We start from the raw sequence: 19,360 nt of genomic DNA on the forward strand, positions 1-19,360 counted from the left end.
TTTTATTTTTCTTTAGTCCACTTGTTTTTAATATATTTTTTTAATTCTGTTTTATTTTCCCAGATTTTAATCATCTAAAGCACTTTGCATTGTCTTTGTATTGAATTGTGCTATAGGCTACAAATAAATTTGCCTTGCCCTAACTTAGTGAGCTACCTCGTACCATCTAAATATTAAATAGCAAGACTATCTTAATTTTACTCAAGGAAATGTGTTTATTATTTTGAAACCATTCATTTCCTCTTTTAACTTTGAAGTGAAGCGCTTCCATTCATTCATTCATTCATTCAGTGATATTCAAAAAGGTTAGTTGAAAAAGAAAACTGCTGGACTGTGAGCAAATATTTTTTCCGGTTTTTATTTATTTTATACTTCTGTAGCGTAATGAAAGTAACGCAATGAAAATGGGGGAACAACATTGAATGCAGGTGTTTGACTTCAGTGTATGTTATAAATAGACAGCTGCAGTAAGTAATATGTATTTTTTTTGTCAGATTAATAGAGATTATCCAGAAAAATATTTTTATTAGGTCCTGTCAGATGTATTTAACCCATGCATGTGCTCCTTAATGGATCCTCTGTGCTTCAGTAAAATGTCCACAAACATTTCTATAAAAATTGTGATATTTAATGGGCAACATTCCTTGAACAGCCATGTTAAAATATACGTTTTTCAGAAATAGAATATAGAAAGTAGATAGACTATTCAATAATTATTCATAGTGACGCTTGCATGGATGAGGAAGCATCCACACAAACAGTCAGTTATATTAAAGAAAGGTTCTAAAGGATTCATTAAAAATATTACATAGTTGGATCAATATTTGAATGAAAACAAAATGCTTATTTTAACTTTTTTTTTAATGAAAAATACCAAGACCAGCATCATCATGTTATTTAGCTCTTGCATTGAGCAGGTAATAAATAAAATGCTTCCCATTTGTATTTCATATAATGTCTTTTTTTCTATGTTTGACAGCATTTTAAATAATAACATCTTGTTATTATTCCTGCTAAATATACATCTTTGGTATGTTTTTTTTTTTATTTCTACTTTCCTTTTGATTGCTCTTCCACCATACTGATTAACTCTTTTTAGAAAAAAATGTGAGATTTCCCTTCAGTCTGTGTGATTAATTCCCTAAATTTACTGTACCATTGTCTGGCACATCTGCAGGACCTTCAACAATTGTCAAAGGCAAATCTGGGGCACTGCGGTGGCCTAATTGCCATTAACCATTCATCCTATTCACTCCATCCCATCCCACACACATTCTCTCAGCGCATGGCCCAGCATTCACCACCCATTGACTGTCCCCAGGCAATCCACACCTGCAGAGTCCCCAAGCCGTGGACAGCTGGATTCCCACATATTACCCATAAAAGACACACATTTGTTTCCATTTGTAACGCCATCCCTCAAACAGATTGTAAATTCCGATAACCAGCCGAGCGCAGGCATTGGCTGACAGGGATGCTTTAGACCGCCTCTGATTGGCTGTCCTCCTTTAAACAGAACCGCTCCGACACGCCCCCCGACCGGCTGCTCTCCTATAAAATCAAGGAGGCGTCCCCATGTGGACGTTGCGAACTGTCAACACAGACTTGTCGACATCTCTAAGAAAGGAGGAGAAGCCTACCGTATCTATCAAAGCCTCAGCATCTGTGGAAGCTACAGACAAGATGAAGGTTGTCGGATCTACCTGCGCCCTGAAGAGCAAGGTCGGCGGAGAGATCGGCCTCTCCGAGCAGAGCTTGGCCATCTCCAAGTGCAAGATCCCGCTGCTGGACGAGCAGATGAGCGTATTCCTGCAGGACATGAACAGCTGCTACAGCAAGCTGAAAGAGCTGGTGCCCACCCTGCCCACCAACAAGAAGGCGAGCAAGGTGGAGATTCTGCAGCACGTCATCGATTACATCTGGGACCTGCAGGTCGAACTGGATGAGCCGGAGAAGAGCCGCCAGCAGCACGCCGTCCCACGCACGCCGCTGACCACGCTGAACGCAGAGCTCGCCAGCATCTCAGTGGAGGTAAATATCTTAGATTAAAGCGTTTCCTAAAACGAGAATGCACGTGCGTAAAGTTGCCAAACCTGTGCGTAAATGCGCAGCCTTTACGCGTAGAACATCTGTGACCAACATGCACTGACCAGCTCCTCTTTTTTTTCTTTCCTTCTGTAGAATGGCTGCTCAGAAGAGAGGATAATGTGCCGTTAAGAGTAGATTGAGCATCCTCTCCATCATCATGGAAGCCTGCGCCAGAGGAGAACCAACAAGGCGAACCAAGAGGGACTTCTGGACCACATCGAAATCTAGCGCCTTGAACTGTATCGGGATGTTTCAAAACTCCCAGAATCAAATGCTAGAAAACCAGACTGGGAATCCTCCGGTCGCTGCGGACTCTTGTCACTCAGCTCTCGATTCATCCGAGGGCTCAGAGAGCGGTGGTGTTCAGATCTAGACTGGGTTAGTCAGGGGGACCAAGACTAATGTTCAGAGCGACTAACGTCGGCTTGTTGCTTGTAGAGTTTCTGAAAAACAACAACTTGTGATTCTGCCATGCTCTTTTGTATTTTGTAAATCCTATAAAGAATTCCAAACATTTTGTAAAAGAAGAAAAATAATTTCTCAGATTCCTGAGTGACAAACTGTATTGTATATTACAATGCCACAGTATGTGAAGATATTGTTTTCTTACAATGTACTTTATTTGCGTTTTTATTAAAACAAGAACACTATTTTTTGAACATGAAACCTTTGTCTTGTTTCTGTTTCTGACTGAGAAATACTACAGCAGGATGAATTCATGACCTCCAGATTTATTTACATAATTTCACTTACTGGTTTTTGCTGCTTAAGAGGTGTGATTTTTACGCAGGTCTGTTGAATGTTTTATTACTTCAGAATGAAAACAGGCCACTAAACTTCACACAATTGCCAGAAAGTGTTCCCATTCATGGTTAGATAAAGCTTATATGGGGCCCTGATGACTTTGATTTGGGGCCCCACTTTTAACCATCAAGCTTGATAATGTATGTACAGGTAACATGTCTACTTTAACTGTTTATCATGAAGCTGTGATGAGATGTATAAACCGACCATAACAGTCACTCTGAAAAAAATGATGCAACCACTTTTGGCATTTACTTAATCATATTTAGTTACTTAACACAATTGTTTTAAGTCCTATCCTGCTAACATAAAACTGTGTTCAGGTAACTAAACATGATTATATGCCAAAAGCAGTTTGCATTATATTTTTCACTCTTAAAAATTTAATAGGAGGCAAAAAATGTACCCCTTTTTTTTATCTGGCAGTTTTTTTTCAATGCTCAGCACTTAAATGCAGATGCAGGAGTCAGATGCATATTTAATTGGTTAATTGATTACTGGTTTGCAGTAATGATAGAAAAATAAACAAAATACTTCCTGTTTTCATGATTAAAACAAAACCTTTCTAGATAATATCTCTTGTTAAAAGGTAGGATCATTCTACAGTGATGTTCTTAATAAACCCCTGCCTCAGGATTTCAGATTATCATTGATTAAAAAATAAATAAATCTTTCTCTTTGGGCCTTCTTCACAGGTAGCCTAACATCCAGCAGCTGGTGGTAAACATAATGGCTCATATCCATGTAGTTAAATTGCTCATTTGCCTCTCTGTGGGCCATTAGTGTATCAGATTACAAGTGGAAACCTCAATAAATAAAGATGTAGTCCAACCTTAAAACAAAACTGTTTCGGTTTAATATTCAACAGGAATGAAAAAAAAAAGGTTAATGAGGAAAGAAAAAACTTACAAATAATTTGAATGTTCTGTTCCGATAGCGATAACGATATAACATATGTTATCGCGTAAATCTGCAGCTCTGTTTCGGCCACTCTCTTTCAGCGGTTGGGGGGGGGGGGGGGGGGGGGGGGGGGGGGGGGGGGGAAAGGCGTTTTGGCGAGGCGATTCGCTCTAAGATTTATTCTGTCTCCCTGGTGCAATGTTTTTCCCATTTCCCTGCGGTGCGATGCGCACAGCTGCAGCCCCGCCGCGGCCAGTGTGTGATTGTGTTTGTGTGATAGCTTTGTGCCAAGGGCAGGGGAGGGCGGCGGGGCCCAGACTGAGCGGCGCCTCGGCACACCTGGGGAAGTTCAGGTTAAATAGCTTCACATTCCTCAACACACAGCTGATTGAAACATTAACAAACAGTAATCCACGGGCCAGGCCGCAGATGGGCTGGGAATCACGCCAAAGACAAGGAGAGGGAGGAGAGAGAGATTCCCACAGTACACTCATACGCCATAAGTTACCTATTAATATACACAGAGAGAAAGCAGAAAATGCTCTTGTTTCATTTCAGGAGCTGTCTGGCTCTGTGTGGAGTTACTTAACACATACAAGATCTTTATTGGCTTCTATCAAACTGCTCCTGATTCTGCTATTCAGCAAATATTTAATAATCTGCAACATAAACCAGATGTAAATGATCATTGTGTAATACGATTAAGCCCACTGTGTTGGTCTTTGTCATCTTTTATATTCTTTTATCAATATATACAATCAGAGCTCTGCTGTGGTTGAGATTCTTCATATGACAATTATGTATTCTTTTAATCCCTAAATATACAGAAGCGGATGGATCCTTGTGTCGTCTCGTTTGGCTCCCTCTAGTGACGTTTTAATGTATTACAACCAGGACCGCAACAATGAAGGAAAAAAACTGACAACAGCGCCCTCTTCTGGCTACATGGCAACATCGCAAACTTGCAGAGATGTAGCTTTTCTACTTTTACATGGAATCATATAAAATATATGGAAACAATTTAGAGCTCATTCTCTTCAATCGTTCCTTATAATTAATATTGTTTAATCCAAACGTTTGCTGCTTCATCAGAAGAAAATGAACAAGATTTTAAAAAACAGTAAATCCGTGATCTATTAGTTAAATAACAGAACCAAAAGTAACCACTGATAAATGGAATAGTGGTTCCTTAAGGTAGAGTCATTTTTAATATGATTTAAATTTTCTTTATTGGTAGTAAATGTTATATCCTTTAATTTACTGGTCATACTTGTATACTAAACAAATATATTAGCTTTCCCTGTTTTTTGTTTGGGAACCACTGGATTAGATCAGTTCGCTCATTGACTAATCAATGTTTGGTGAAAAAATTTAATGTAATGTTATTTTCATGTAGACAAAATTTGTTAAAACTAGAGACATTTTCAGATTTGAAAATCTCCAACTGGAAGGACGTTTGTTTGCAGGATTTGCATGCATTGAACGAAAGGTGGGCCATCACACCAGTAACCCCAAAAAAATAAAAAAATATGCAAGCCAATTATTAAAACAGGAGCTTTTAAATGTATTGTTTGGTGTAAAGAGGGTGATGCTGTGGTCCGGGAGTTAACACAGCACTTTAAACTGCTCAAGAAAACACTTCAATAGTTTGCTGAATTTGAATGTTGATATTCTAGCACCTAATTATAAATCAAATTAGAGTTAAAATGAAAAAAAAAAATGAGCTTGATAACAAGTCTCAGGGTTTGGATATTTAAAATTACATAAAACAATTTTAAAATCAGTTAAAAACAGAACATTGAAATGTTTTATTCCCTTTAGTCTAATTTTAGATGTGCACTTTTAACATGGTAACTATGTGCATGTAAAAGCAGATTTTTAGTTGAAGTTTTAAATGGGTGATTAAATGGTGAGAATCATTTAAAAAAAGATTACCGGTTACAAGTTAAATTGGCTAAAGCATGCAGGTGTTTATTGTTATGCTGGTGTAATAAGGGAAATTAGAAGCATTTTTTTCTTTTAAAAGAATGAGGAATGTTTTTTTTTTTATATATTTACTGATTATGTGTGTTTAGTAATGAATGCAGACTCGAGAACGTTTAAATATAAATTTGTATTTACAACAATATCAACATCAACAGAGAGAAATTTGTCATATACATCCCGTAAAATGTCAGCTTATTCCACCTCCAAACAAAGAAATGCGTCTCTTTTGCACTTCATCCAACTCTACAAAGTTCCTTTTCCTTGAAGTAACAAAATCTGGACAGTTGAACAATGCTGCTTCCTGAAAAAATAGAGGAAATATTTGATATGTTTCAAAGTGGATGTCGTTACATTGGTATTTCTTGAACACAGCAAAACATGCTATTTTTTTCCCTGAAGGGAAAACTTCCAGAAAATTAGACGTTTCAGGTTCTATTTGCTCTACCGAGCTGAGCAGTTTCCTCCATTTCCACAAACTTCCTATGTTGTTTTTTTTCCCCTTTTTTTCTTTTAAACATCCATGATATAGACCCATTTACGATTCCAATAATAGATAACACATCTCATAAAAAAAAAAAAAAATGTACATCAGAAACTTCAAACTATACAAAGATGTGGAAAAATATCTTTGGATTGCGCGTGCTGAAAAGGTAGATCCTGCCGGTTTTCTAACAGTCGAAACCAAGACGGCTTGAACTGAAACAGCTGAAGGTGGGGGCTCTTTTTGTTCCGTCTCTTCAACCAACTTCCTGCATGACCCCCAAAACGCTAAAGCCGTTTGGTTTATGTTCCAACATAAAAAAAAAAGGTTAGGTTGTACTATGCCTGAATGACTACCACAAGAAATAAAAAAAATTCAACATTCAATCACCCTCGATGGTCCAACCAAGCCAGGCCAGGGGTCTGTTTTTTCGGACCAACGCAGCAGTTTGACGGGAATGTCAGGAGTCAGGCAGGAAGTGAGACACGGCGGGAAAGCGAAACCCGCTGTGGAGGACAATACTAACTAAAACAGTAAAACCTCTAATGGACGTAAACAACACACGGTTTCCGATCAGAGGTGAAACTTGTTGAGTTTGTTCGAGCAGCAAGTTCATTTTTACATTTACTCACAGACTGTTTTTTTTAGATTATAAATCAGGCTTTTAATTCATCAAATTTAGGATTGCTCGCCAGAATACTCCAAATCACCCGCCTGGTGGTCCTTCGACAGACTTTAGTCAGAGTTAATGCGTTGTTACAAAACCAGATCAGAGCGTGTACGTGATTTTAGGTGTCACTCTTCAACACGTTAGATTCTCCTCCTTTATAAAAAAGTGCCTTGCTAAAAGATGACAAACCTTTAAAAGCATTCAGAAAATGAGAAGAACAGAAACCCAAATGTATTGCAAATGATAAAAAACAAAAAAACAAACCAAATAAGCTTTGACCTATGGGACACAAAAATACAACCAGGTCTCATCTTTCTGTGCAAGAATGGGCCTAAAAAAAAGCAGGTTTGATATATATTTCTCCAATATTTACAATTCATATTCACAGAAGACATATGAGACATCTAATACTGCAGTACCTTTCGTTTCTTAACATGGATTATGATGCTCAGTTACAGTCGAAAGCATAGAGGCAAGAATTATTGCTCGAATCTGCATATTCTTAATAAACTGTGTGCTTATAGCTTTCAATGACTTAAGAATGAGGTGCGTTCAAAGGCTAAGGAAAATAGAAACTAAACATACTGTTGTAAAGGCATTGAATCTCTAGTAAGGCTGTCAAGATGAAGGAATATTGCATCCACCTTTTTCCCTCCAGAAACACATAAGCTACTGGTAAAGTGCAGCCACAGCCAGTTGTACCTTAGTCCAGTTCTGAATGGTGGCTGTGGTGCTGAATACTGCCTGACAGCTTTAGGTTAGCCACTCAAACACAGCTGTGTCGTCTCTGTGCTTCCAAGGCTCCAACGTGGAATGACGCTTTGCACAAAGAAGTGTCTCAGGCCAGTTTCTTTCACTGCAGCACAACGGCCTCTAATCCCACACTGTAGCCACTCTTCTGTCAGATTCTTTTTTGCAGGTAAATATTTACTGTCGTGCGTCCCTATCCGACCTTCCCGACTAGAGGTCCTCAGCAATACTTCTGCAGAGACAGGGCAAGAATTTGATTATTAATCAACCTTCTGTGTCTTAAAGGAAGATTATCTTCCAAAAACCAAACATAGTTGTACATAGATGTACTTTCAGGCTCTAAGATGGATGTTCTATAATAGCTAATACTTTTTTTAAATCCAAGTTCTGTCATGTTTTTTTTTTTTTTTTGGTTCAGCAGAACACAGAACTGCTCCCTGCAAAATGTATCACTTTTCACCACTAGTATTATTCTCCCATTCTTATTACAATGTGCACAGCATCTGTGTGTGCACCCAGAATCACAATCAATCATTTGCATAGTTTAGCCATCAGTATTGTGGATGTGTAAACAAGTTTGCACCCGTTTTAATTAATGCAGACCTTTTAAAGATCAGGCCCCATGTTTTTTGTTTCAAACTCACAAAATGTGATTTTACCTTGGGTCTGTTACAATAGAAACCAAATAAAACACTGAAGTCTGTGAATGTAGTGTGACTATATGTCCAGACTGTAGGGTTACACTGCAAAATGGTGTATAGAATCTAAGTTTTATCTACCTGGTCAGGTCCCATTGGGAGTCTGTTCATTCCCATGGGGTTCATGCCCATCTGGCCCTGCATTTGACCGGGCATCTGAGCCATCTGTCCTGCTGCTGAGCCACCGACCGGCCCTGGTCCACTCATCGTGTTGTTCATCATCATGGGTCCAAACTGACCCTGGCTGGCCTGCTGTGGGAACTGTTGCTGAGGATACGGGCTGGAAGAAAAAAAACAAATATATCTATTAGAAACATCTCTCAGGTTATGGCACCTAAAGGAAATTTGAAGAATATTTAAAGGAACCAATTATTGAAGGTTGGGGATACCCACTTATTGCGCTGCATGCCCCCCTGTGGCCAGCCTTTCATGTCTCCAGATGGGTACATGTGCCCACCCTGGGGGTTCCCCTGCCGCACAGCCATCATGGCGTTTTGTGGAGGGCCGCCCATTCGGCCCTGCATCATGTTTCCTGGTGGACTGCTACCAGGAGCCATGAATGTTGTGTCCCCCTGCTGGTTCATTCCTGCAAAAACAGCAGCAATGATGCTGAAACCTGAGAATCAGATAGAAATGCTGCTGACAGACGTCTCAGCCTCACTCTACTCACCGTAGTTATTTCCATAACTGAAACCTTGCTGTCCGGGCTGATTTATGGGGGGTACTCCCATGGGGCTTTCTATGCCTCCTGGTGCGGTGACATTAGGAGGAGGACTGAAGCCGCCTGCTGCTGCTGCCTGATTCTGCTGCTGCACCAGCATCATCACCCTTTGCCTCCTCAACAGGTTGTCCCTGGTGCGCTGAGCCATCATCTGGGTATTCATAGGACCAGGCTGCAAACAATAATCCATGCAGTTCCTGGTTCAACCATCAACAAGCCCTGTTCAGTCATTTTTAAATGATAGGGTGTTGACTGCATACCTGACCACTCATCCCTGCTGACTGCATGCCAGGCTGCATGGCTGAGCGCATGGGAGGGCTTGATCCAGGGAAGTTTTCCATTTTCATGCTTTGTCGTGCCTGGTTCATAAACTGCTAAACCAGAAAAAAAAACAATAAAAAAAAAAACAGAAATATTTGCAAAATTCAAAGTGAATCAGAATACTATAGAAGAAAATACATGGTGAATATGGGCAGTGTGATCACCTGCTGTCCCTGCAGCCTCTGCTGTAGCTGCAGACGGAGAGGCTTGGTGGCAGTCATCATGCGAGGTCTTTGCATGTTTGCGCGAGGGTTACCCATGACCCCCATGTTTGCCATGCCAGGGAAGCCTCCCGTCTGGCCCATATGATTCATCATGGGGTTGAAACCTCCGGGAGATTGGCCTTGCATCGCATTACCAGCATAACCAGGCTGCATTCCCATGGATGGGGGGCCTGGGTAGGCCTGACCGTACACAGATTTTTGGCCCATGGTCATTGAGGAGTCAAGACCTGCAAAGGGCTCTGATGGGAGGCACGGCCCCTGGACTTGATCCGCGCATTGCTGAGGGCCTTCAGGTCCCTGGGCCTGGTGCAAACAAAATCAGATGTTATGTAATCTAAATTTATTGTTTATCTTACCGATAATGATAGCCTACCCAGCAATTCAAGTGCGGTTAACAATGGAGGGACCTGAGCTAGCAACAGGTAAAAAGAAGCGCAGGGAAAGAAGTACAGTTTTGAAGGTATAGGTTCTCTTTAAATTTATAAAAAACAAATGAAAACTGTGCAGTAAGACAGTTAGCATTGACTGAGCTCCAAGCGCTGCTCAATGTTTACTCATGGCTCTGTCCCAACCTTTGCTATCACCAGAAATAAAGTATTGCTTGGTCAGCCTGAGAGGATCATACCATTGTAAAAAAAAAAAAAAAAAAAAAAAGAGAGGGGTGGAGCCGAGAGGAGAGTTTTTACTATACATAAATTATAATAAATTATTAATAAAGCAATTGTTTACCTTTTTGATGAATGAAAGTTTTTATACCAAAACCAAGAAGTTTGTAACCTGACCCTTAATGTAGAAGAGTTTTATTTGAATTAAATAGATCTATAGTACTTAATGTAAAAAAGAAAAAATGTGAACCTTTATTCACTTTTTGTTTATGGGTATTTTCACCACAGAGATAGTGTTTTATTGCTTCATATACTTTTTACTTTCATATTTAAAAAAGACCTGAACTATTTGGATTTCTTCATATATTCCTATTACTTATAAAAGAAGCTAAAGCAATAAGTGCACAAACTGCAGAATGTGACTTTTGTTGTCCAATTACCCAATCGTGAGAATGATCAATAAAATAGCACTAAAATAAGCTAATCCAAATTTCAGTCAAGCTTTAGAGGTATAATGAGAAAGAGAAATGATCCAAAATCACAGAAGTCATTAACTTTCTGCTGAATCAATAACTAAAGGGTGTGCTGCTGGAAGATGAATCAGAGTTGCGCATGATCCTACCTGGCCCACAATTTCGGGGATCCCCAGGGCTCGGTCTATCTCTTGCAAAGCGATGACGTCGGCGGTTTTGAGCAGAGAGTCCAGCTGGTCCATAAGTTCATCAGTTGGACCATCATTACCTGGCAGAGTGCCCAGGAGTTCCTCAAGAGGATGCACAAACGTGTCCCTAAGTCAACAGGACAGGATATAAGTAAAGCAATCGGTTCGCTCGTGTACAATCAAACCTATGATTAAAAGGGTGTTTAAAAAAAAAATCTGTTCAAAGCCTCAAAATATTCACCTATTTGTACAGTTTGGTTGTCTGTCCATTCCCATGACCGGGTCAGGCCAAGACGGAGACTGAGGGGGGGGCCCATTTCCACCAAATGGACTCATGGTCATACCACCTTCATTATTACCTGCATAAGTAACAGTTGAAAACAGATGGAAATAATAAAACCATTAAAAAGGAGGATCTATTTAACCAGACTGTATGAACGGCAGCCTTGAACCAAGTGACAAAACGTCAGACGATGAGGGGGAGGACATACCCAGATCCATGAGTTGTTGCTGCAGCATAGATCTGGTGTTTGCAGGGACGCTGTTGGAACGGCTCATCATGGGTACTCCCATTTGGCCAGAACGAGCCATGCCTGGGTGTCCCGGTCCGCTCACAGGGTTGCTATTGGGCCTCTGCATCCCCCATTCTCCAGGACCTGCCATTGGAGGGCGCTGATGCATGCCTCTGCCCATGCCTCCTGGTCAACATACATTGAACCATTTAAAAAACAACCATTGCAGCGCACACACGGTAGAGGTAGTTTTCATTGACTTTTGCATGTTGTCTCATTTCTATGTAAAGAGTTTTGTGTTTAAATTACTTGTTGAATTTCCTCGTGGTGGACAGACACCCATGCCTCCAGGGAAGCCATTGGGCACAGCTCCTGGTCGTATGGAAGGATCCATGCTCTCCTGTTTGACCATGGTTGGACAGGGGATAGTCTGTCTTGTTGCCAGTCCACCTCCTGCTGCCATGTCTCCATCCAGGGGCTTAGCATCCAGGGACAATGCTCTCTGAAAAGGAGCTCGCTGGGCTGGCAGGCTGGAGACTCTTTCCCCATCTGAGAAGCAAACCAACATCTTCAGTATTCATTGAATCGGACCAGCACAGAGAACCTCCAATAGAGCTTCAGCTGTAACTGTAGGTAGTTAAACACACTACTGTATCAAGGGGGCTGAATGCATCTGTATAAAATCCCAGTTGGTTAGGAAAAAGTTCAGTGTTTGTGCTGGGTACAGATTTTTTGTTTCTCCACCAATCATTTATAGTGTTTCATGATGCTTCTGATGTATTTAATAAGGATGACTCACCAAGTAAAGTGTCATGCATAGCTCCCTGTTTGCTTCCAGTATCCTTCCCAGCTCTGGAGTCTGGTTCAGGGTAGAATCCAGAGTTGCTCCTTGGATTGCCCAAAATGGTCTCCAGGGTTTCCGTCTGAGGACATAAATAATTCATAACAAATGAAGGCTGTTTATTTAAACTAACAATCTACGAAAGACAGAGATGAAGTCCTACCTCATCAGATGGCTCCAGCTTCACCTTTCCATCCATGCTATGAGGGCCTGAGCTGGTGACTCCAATGCCCTTTGTTCCTCTCCTTTCCAAATCCTCCAGCTTTGGCTTTACATCACCACTTTCTTTAGAGTCATCTTTATTGAGGAGGTATTGAAGGAGCGGGCGAGGCTTCTCCTTTTTGGGGCTATGCTGCTCCTTCTTGGCTTCAGATCCCTTTAAGGCAGCCGGACCCGGCTCTGTTGTCCCAGGTTCCAAGCTGCTCTTACCTGTAGCCTCGGCTGTGATGCGGGCCACATCATCAGGCGTGTTCCCATTCTGAAGGAGCTTGTGAAGGATTTTGTGTTTCTCCTGCAGTGATTGGCTCGTGCCTCCTGAGGAAGACACAGTACCGTGACTCCCATTGGTGGAGGAAGACACGCCTGTTGTAGAGGAAGGACTGGTCACTCCTGGGGCGCCATCCTTACCATCAGAAGTTGACATAGAAGCAGAGCTTAGAGTCTGATTAGGAGGCACCAGCTCATCTGTGGATGTGAGGAGCTGCAGAAGCTTTTTGTTGCACTTGTCAGGGGCCCGTCGGTTGGACTCTCCCACACCAAGACAAGCCTGGCTGTCCGGCCTGTCAGGAAGCCCCTCAGTGGTCGGGGTGTGTGGATGCTGCTGGGACTGCTGCTCTCCAGCAGCCCCCAATGAGCTGCCAGGGCTCTTGGATTCGGAATATGGTGGGGGGGCCGTTTTAGCCTGATTGGTGGAGTTGATGCTTGGGGAGCTGTCTGGTTTGTGGGGCGGTGGCGATGTGAGAGATGCAGGCATTGGATTCCCAACACCCTCACTGATGGCTTGGAGGGCGTTTAAGGAGCTGCTGGAGTAGCTGGATCCTCCTGTTCCACCTCCAGAGTTCCCAGTATGGCTGGGGCCAATAGGAGAGCTCAGAGCTGTGACAAGGAAAAAAAACAATGTATAAAAATATAATAATGTAAATTTTTTTCATTCAGATTTAAAGCATTTATTTACAGTTTTAGTGAAAGCTTTAGTGATACCTCCAGGAGAGAAGGGGCTGGCAGCTGTCTTGGGGCTTCCTCGGACTCTGGGCGAACCCATCACATTGTGGGGACCACTGATCCCTGGGCTGGCTTGGGTCGGGCTGGTCATACCCATCCCATATGCTCCACCGCCATGGAACTGACCCATCTGCTGCTGTTGCTGCTGCATGGCGGGATGGCCCATCAGATTCATCTGGTTGATGGATCCCATTTGGTTCATTGAATTCATCGGATGCATGGGATTGCCTTGATTCATCTGAGCCATGTTGTTCATCTGATGCATGGGGTTCATTTGATGCATGGGGTTCATATGATTCATGGGATTCATGCGCCCACCCCCTGAGTAAGGGGGAACTCCTCTCTGTGGCATGTTGCCCTGCTCCATCATGCCGTACCCCCTATTCATGCCCATATTTCCCCCTGGACCCATATTCATCTGCTGGTTGGGATGGTTCACACCCATGTTATGGGGCCTCAGGGGGCCGCTTTGTGTTCCACGGTAAGCACTATGCTCCCTACAGAGAATAAATAAAGAAAAATTGGATTAAATCAGCACCGGGTGCAATCACGTTTTTCTTTCTAGTGTGAAAGCTTTTATACCTCTGCAGCAGATGAGTGGAGAGAAAAGAGAGAGGCTCATTTGTGTTGCGATTCCTACAGAGCTCTGTCCTTGTCTGAGCCGTGACTGGGGTCCCATCAGAGAGAGAGAAGCGGTAGAGAGGCGTCTCCGAGTGTCCGTTATGGAAAGCTAACCCAGAATATAAGAGAAAAGGCTCCATCAATTAGTAACTTTAACCAGCAGACCAACATATTAATAATTGTGAGTTGATTGTAAAATGAAAGCATTGTGCTGCAAGGATGCTCTCAGTGTTTCACTGTCAATACAATGTGTTTATGGTGAGGTGCAGTGTTATACACCTTCCCCACTGGCCGAAAAACCTGTTTAAAGCTCACAGACCCACGTTGACCTGGATCAAACGACTCGCCGAGTGACCTGGTTTAAAATTGCCTTTATACGGCTCGGCTCTGATCGACAACAGCAGTCAAGGGTTGACCTGCTAATTTACGTGATAAAACTGAGCACAATATATGGATGTCACCACACCGTGCCAGTGGCATCTGATCTATCAAGCCAAAACAACTCTAACGCTAACATTCAATAAACATGTGCAGCGCCGGTAGGCAAGATTCAGAGGAACAGAACAAAGAAACAAGCCAAATGCCAATTTTTTGCGGTTCGACCAGTGTTTAAAAAACTTGTGTTATCCCGCTAATTTCTCGCCACATTTAACACTTTGCACGTAGACCAAATTGTCCAATCAAGGTCTCTGCTAGCAGAGAGCCTTCTTGCATGTAATTACTCCAAAACAAAATCTGCAATTTTAACACAGAAACTCTCACATATTTCTGTTAAGTCTAGCTTCTTCCATGACGGCAGTTTATTCTTTTAACAAATGTTCAACACTAATGCTTCCCATTTTCTTCCAGGACTTTTCCCTGAACTCTCTGAGGGTTTCTAATAAACCTCGGAGGCGTTCAAAGGCGGGCTGGTCTCATACCAATATTGATCACACAGATGGAGACTCTACCAATTATTTAATGCTGTTTTCAGTGGATCTGTTTGAACTTAAACATAAATACTAGTTTTACCCATCGAATTTGTTGAGAAAAGTTAGTCTAACAGAGTTTCAAAATAAACTGTACCAAGGAAGCAGTGCAGTGAGAGTAAAGCTCTTCAGTGCCATGCTTTTTGAATTGGGAAATAATACTAAAACCCTTGATTTTTTAGAGAAATAGTTTTACAGACAAACCTATTCTTAAAAGAGAAAATTTTACGTCAAACTAATAATTTTTTATTTTATCAACTTTGACTGATGTCCTGTATACGTTATTGTTTAAGTTGGAGGCAAACGGTGATTTCAAAGGGAGAATGATTCCTTTTCCACTACCCCTCTGAAACTGATCTGTGGCGAGCTCGGAACGAGCTTAGATCAGTTAACCGTGCCGATCTCGGTTCCTTATTACCGTTTACACATCACACTAGCATGGTTCCTTGCCTCCTAGTGATGATCTACGGTACTACTACTCTCTAGGATTGAAGGAGGTAAACAAGCAAATCAACATGGCGGCGCCCGTAACATTCAGGATGTTTGGTTATAATTGTGATATGTCATTGTGTGTGGAGAGTCAGGCGAAGAAGGCAGCCTTTGGTGAATTAACTTGACAGTCGGCTTTTGGGCAGTGGACAGAACAAACGGTAGTCTAATCAGGGCTTACAGACACAGGAAACAATGACAGACGTTGAGGTTAATCACACTGCTGAGAAGAATCATTATTGGAAATCATGTGACACGGTAAGGAAGCTAGTATTTTTATTAATATCTGAAATGTCATGATTACGGAGGCTGACTGTAAGGAGATGACGCGGTCTGCTAATGCACTCTTTGTTATCTGAGGACCGAGCCAGAACTGAACAGCGCCGAGTCCAACTGACGAAGTAGTAACGGTTTAGCTGACAATTCTCTCGGTTACCATGCCCAACCGATCTCAGTACGTCTTCAAAAGGGTAGCGTAAACAGTGCACATGTTGCTCTTTAAAAAACGAGATTTAATATCAACAAGAGCTGCTGATTAGGGGCAGACAGAGTCTAACAGCATACCGTCTTGATAGTGCCGTTTGTAGGACCATGGCTGTCCTTCGCTTCTTTGAAGGAACATCTGCATGCAGCGTTTGACCAGGTCCTCCCACCCTGGAAGCATTGTGGTGTGTAGAGAGCTGTGGTGTTCAATCTCAATCAGTTTACCTAAAGCAGAAGATACACAGTTAGCATAGCACAAAGGAAGCATCCTCACCTGTCACTTTATGGCTAACATGTTCAGCTCATGCATGCATCTGTTGCTACACTCACCAGAGAGTTCATGGCGTGTGCTAAATCTCTCAGTCCTTTCAACGGTGGTGATTCGTCTCGCTACACAGATCATACATGACTGTAAATCTGAGAAAAGAAAACAGAGCCAATCAGAATGAACTGTAGAAGAAGCTCCATGGTTAATGTTTTACATAGGGATACAGCTCAATTTAGATGTTATATAAAAAGTACAATGAAAAGAACACCAAGAATTAAAGAAACAGAAAAGCTGTATAAAAAAATTACATCTAAACCACTGCCTGCAATAATTACCTCTGTAAATGGTAAACGGACAATCGTTCAAAGCTGCGAATTATACTTACCATCTCCCTCCTCCATCATGGCCCGGTGCTGAGTGAGCGCAAAACACTGCATTGTCTCATAACGCTTCACGCCCCCTGGTCTCTCTTCGGACATCCCATGACTCTGACCATGAACCAGGTTCACCAACATACGACAACTGAACGTTCGACTTCTCTGTTGGGGCACATCTCCACCCCAGGGAGCCCCGTTAGGTGCTTTGAGGAGAGAAAAGAAGCAGAGGGAAGCAGGTGAACAGCGATGCTCAGGTCGAATCCCACACTCTGGTCTTTGTGTTGGTATGCATCTCACCATTAGACTTGGGCAGGTTCTTGTGAAACTCATCTCTGTCGTCATCGTGGATGATGTTGTACACGCTGGTGTTGATCAGCTCCTCCTGCTTGTAGTGCAGGTATTGTTTCACATTGTCGGACACAAACACAATGCTGCCCTCTCGGTTGACCACAAACAGAAAGCCATCCAACGCCTGAGAACAGCAGCAATGAAAACATTATGATTTTCTATAAGGTATTTTAAACACAGTGAGCAACAATAAGCAATGCACAGTTCCAGCAGCAGCAGGACGTGTTGCTGCAGAGGGATTGGAACCATAAGCTGACCTGCAGGAGCAAGGGCCCCAGATGGTCCTTGTCAATGACCCCCTGACCAGTAGAAGACACGTCCGCCTTCTGCACGTCATCGTCACTGCATGAGCTCTTTCCTGAAGAGAACCAGCAATCACAATCCATGCTGAGAACAGTAAAAGTACATTTTCTTTCAACGTAATCCTGTAAATGTCATCCTACATGAATATATGCTATCATTTAACTTAAATTGAACTAATAGTAATTCTGATTACAGAGATGTTCGCTCACCCTTCCACCCAAAGTCGACTATGATTGAACAGTTTGCTTCCACTTATTTTATACAGTACCAGAATTGTCCACCAGATGGAAGCACAGCTCGTCTGAGCATGGTTTGGTCTGCTTGCCTTTCTATTTTTAAAAATCACCACATGTCTGATTCCTTAATAGATACCAGTCTTTACAGCAGGGTCATCCATAGAGCAAGACTACACAGAATCGGAGGTAGAACAGCTCCACATTAAAGCATAAAAAAACAAAATGGTATGTTTAAATGTAGAAGCGAAGCTAGCCAGCCACCACTGATGGAACAAAAAAAGAAATTGCATGAAGTGAGCTGTGTATAGTCAACAGGTGTGTTGAAGAGAAAACAAAAAGTGAAATAAAAAGGGAAAAATGCCATCATCCTTTATTTGGTCACTACGGCAACCTGGCTGCCTGACGAGCTGACCCTCTAGGTAGATCATAATGTGATTGCTCCCCCCAACGAATCACCAGGGATTTAGGCCTAATCAGGCTAAAACAGGTAAATGAAATCATCTCTATTTATAGAATGATTTAATTAATGAAAAGTGATGAAAAACAGCAACATGCAGAAGTTTTAAACAAGTCTGTTTCTACGTCCCAACCTGTCTAGATTCATGCACGATATTGAGTCCTTTTAATAAGTAACATCCCTGATATCTACTCACTGCTAACTGCTGACCAGCTGGCTGAAAGGGGTCCCAAGGTTCCCCAGACAGACCCTCCGATTAGTAGAGACACACAAAGAAATTGACTGGTTATCAAATATTTAGCTTGATTTGCCTTTAAGAACGACAGAGAAACCATTCTAAGAGCTATAAGGATGTAGAAATAACAGTCCAAAATGTCTGCTGTATGAGAGGCTAAAAATTATATAAAATATAATAATATCGATTAAATGCTGTTACAGGTTCCATCAGCCTCCCAGAGACAGCACCAAAGTTTCAAGAGATAACATCCAGGCTGCATGGAGCACTGCAAAGGTGCTCAGATTTAAAGATCCGAAATGACAGAACATGTTGGGCACAGTTAGGGTCCGATCTGAGAGAAAAGCAGATCGTATGAGGTTGTGGCAATTAAAGCTTATTGAAAATGCACGGGTTGTTTCGAACGCAGGAGTCTCTGCAACTGTGCTTGAGAGATAGACCCCTGGTCTATTTTTGTCAGACCTACGCAGCAATTCAGCTGCAATGTAATGAGTCTGAGAGAAAGAGAGACATGGTGGCAAAATAGAACACATATGTTTTAAGAAAAATAAGTAAAATCTCTGAATCGCAAGATAAACTAGGCAGGTTCGCCCTGTTTGGAAACATAGCCAGTGGGGCAAAAAAGCTCGTACATTTTAATCAACATTATGAAATGTGGAAAAATAAGCATTCTTATGAGGGACAATGCATGACATGTAGTTTAATGAGCTCCCTTTTTTACGTAATAAAATAAAGAAAATGTGCGTTACATGTCCTGTTTTGCCTTTAAAGCTCTGGGAATAGATGTTCCAGAGTTAGATGATAGCCACAAGCAGATTCACTTGGTACTTTTAAATGGAACTTCATTGAAAATTTAAGGACTAAAATTGTATGCAACGGACAGAGAAAAAAACTACAAGAAATTACCTATTAATCAGCTTTTTCTGGCTTCACTCTTTTCTAAATGATCCACAGATATTGCTATAGCTCCCTTTTCTTTATAAGTAGTATCCATTATTCTTTCGATATACTGAAATACTAACTTTATATTTTAAGACCATGATGTGCAGGTTGATCTTGAAGTGGTCCTCTGCTTTCTAATTTGACTGAAAG

General features: G+C 41.7%; 2 protein-coding genes across 10 annotated transcripts in view; one reads left to right on the top strand and one right to left on the bottom strand.

Annotated features, from left to right (window-relative positions):
* Positions 1 to 1,568: 1,568 nt before the first annotated feature.
* id1 (inhibitor of DNA binding 1, HLH protein) lies at positions 1,569 to 2,754 on the top strand. The gene is made up of 2 exons (XM_038294963.1): positions 1,569 to 2,031; positions 2,182 to 2,754. The coding sequence occupies exons 1-2, from the start codon at positions 1,576 to 1,578 to the stop codon at positions 2,215 to 2,217; spliced, it is 492 nt and encodes a 163-aa protein (XP_038150891.1). The 5' UTR covers positions 1,569 to 1,575; the 3' UTR covers positions 2,218 to 2,754.
* A 3,522-nt stretch (positions 2,755 to 6,276) lies between these two features.
* The window catches only part of LOC119789835 (nuclear receptor coactivator 3-like), a 48,863-nt gene continuing 35,779 nt past the window's right edge, over positions 6,277 to 19,360 (bottom strand). For 5 of the 9 annotated variants that reach the window (XM_038295017.1, XM_038294993.1, XM_038295000.1 and 2 more), the window contains 19 exons: positions 17,295 to 17,395; positions 16,987 to 17,161; positions 16,698 to 16,892; positions 16,375 to 16,461; positions 16,126 to 16,269; positions 14,066 to 14,213; positions 13,463 to 13,980; positions 12,426 to 13,357; positions 12,221 to 12,344; positions 11,731 to 11,970; positions 11,401 to 11,607; positions 11,151 to 11,268; positions 10,871 to 11,042; positions 9,584 to 9,946; positions 9,359 to 9,472; positions 9,048 to 9,270; positions 8,771 to 8,963; positions 8,459 to 8,657; positions 6,277 to 7,911 (listed from right to left, as the gene is read on the bottom strand). In XM_038295017.1, coding sequence (XP_038150945.1) covers positions 7,900 to 7,911; positions 8,459 to 8,657; positions 8,771 to 8,963; positions 9,048 to 9,270; positions 9,359 to 9,472; positions 9,584 to 9,946; positions 10,871 to 11,042; positions 11,151 to 11,268; positions 11,401 to 11,607; positions 11,731 to 11,970; positions 12,221 to 12,344; positions 12,426 to 13,357; positions 13,463 to 13,980; positions 14,066 to 14,213; positions 16,126 to 16,269; positions 16,375 to 16,461; positions 16,698 to 16,892; positions 16,987 to 17,161; positions 17,295 to 17,395 — 4,265 coding nt within the window. In that variant the 3' untranslated portion in view covers positions 6,277 to 7,899. The remainder of the gene's footprint in view (positions 7,912 to 8,458; positions 8,658 to 8,770; positions 8,964 to 9,047; positions 9,271 to 9,358; positions 9,473 to 9,583; positions 9,947 to 10,870; positions 11,043 to 11,150; positions 11,269 to 11,400; positions 11,608 to 11,730; positions 11,971 to 12,220; positions 12,345 to 12,425; positions 13,358 to 13,462; positions 13,981 to 14,065; positions 14,214 to 16,125; positions 16,270 to 16,374; positions 16,462 to 16,697; positions 16,893 to 16,986; positions 17,162 to 17,294; positions 17,396 to 19,360) is intronic. The other 4 variants (XM_038295035.1, XM_038295026.1, XM_038295045.1 and 1 more) reach the window with 3 other exon arrangements.

The sequence above is a fragment of the Cyprinodon tularosa genome, unplaced genomic scaffold, assembly GCF_016077235.1.
Source record: "Cyprinodon tularosa strain WSP-4 unplaced genomic scaffold, ASM1607723v1 ctg11, whole genome shotgun sequence".
NCBI classification, from domain to species: Eukaryota; Metazoa; Chordata; class Actinopteri; order Cyprinodontiformes; family Cyprinodontidae; genus Cyprinodon; species Cyprinodon tularosa.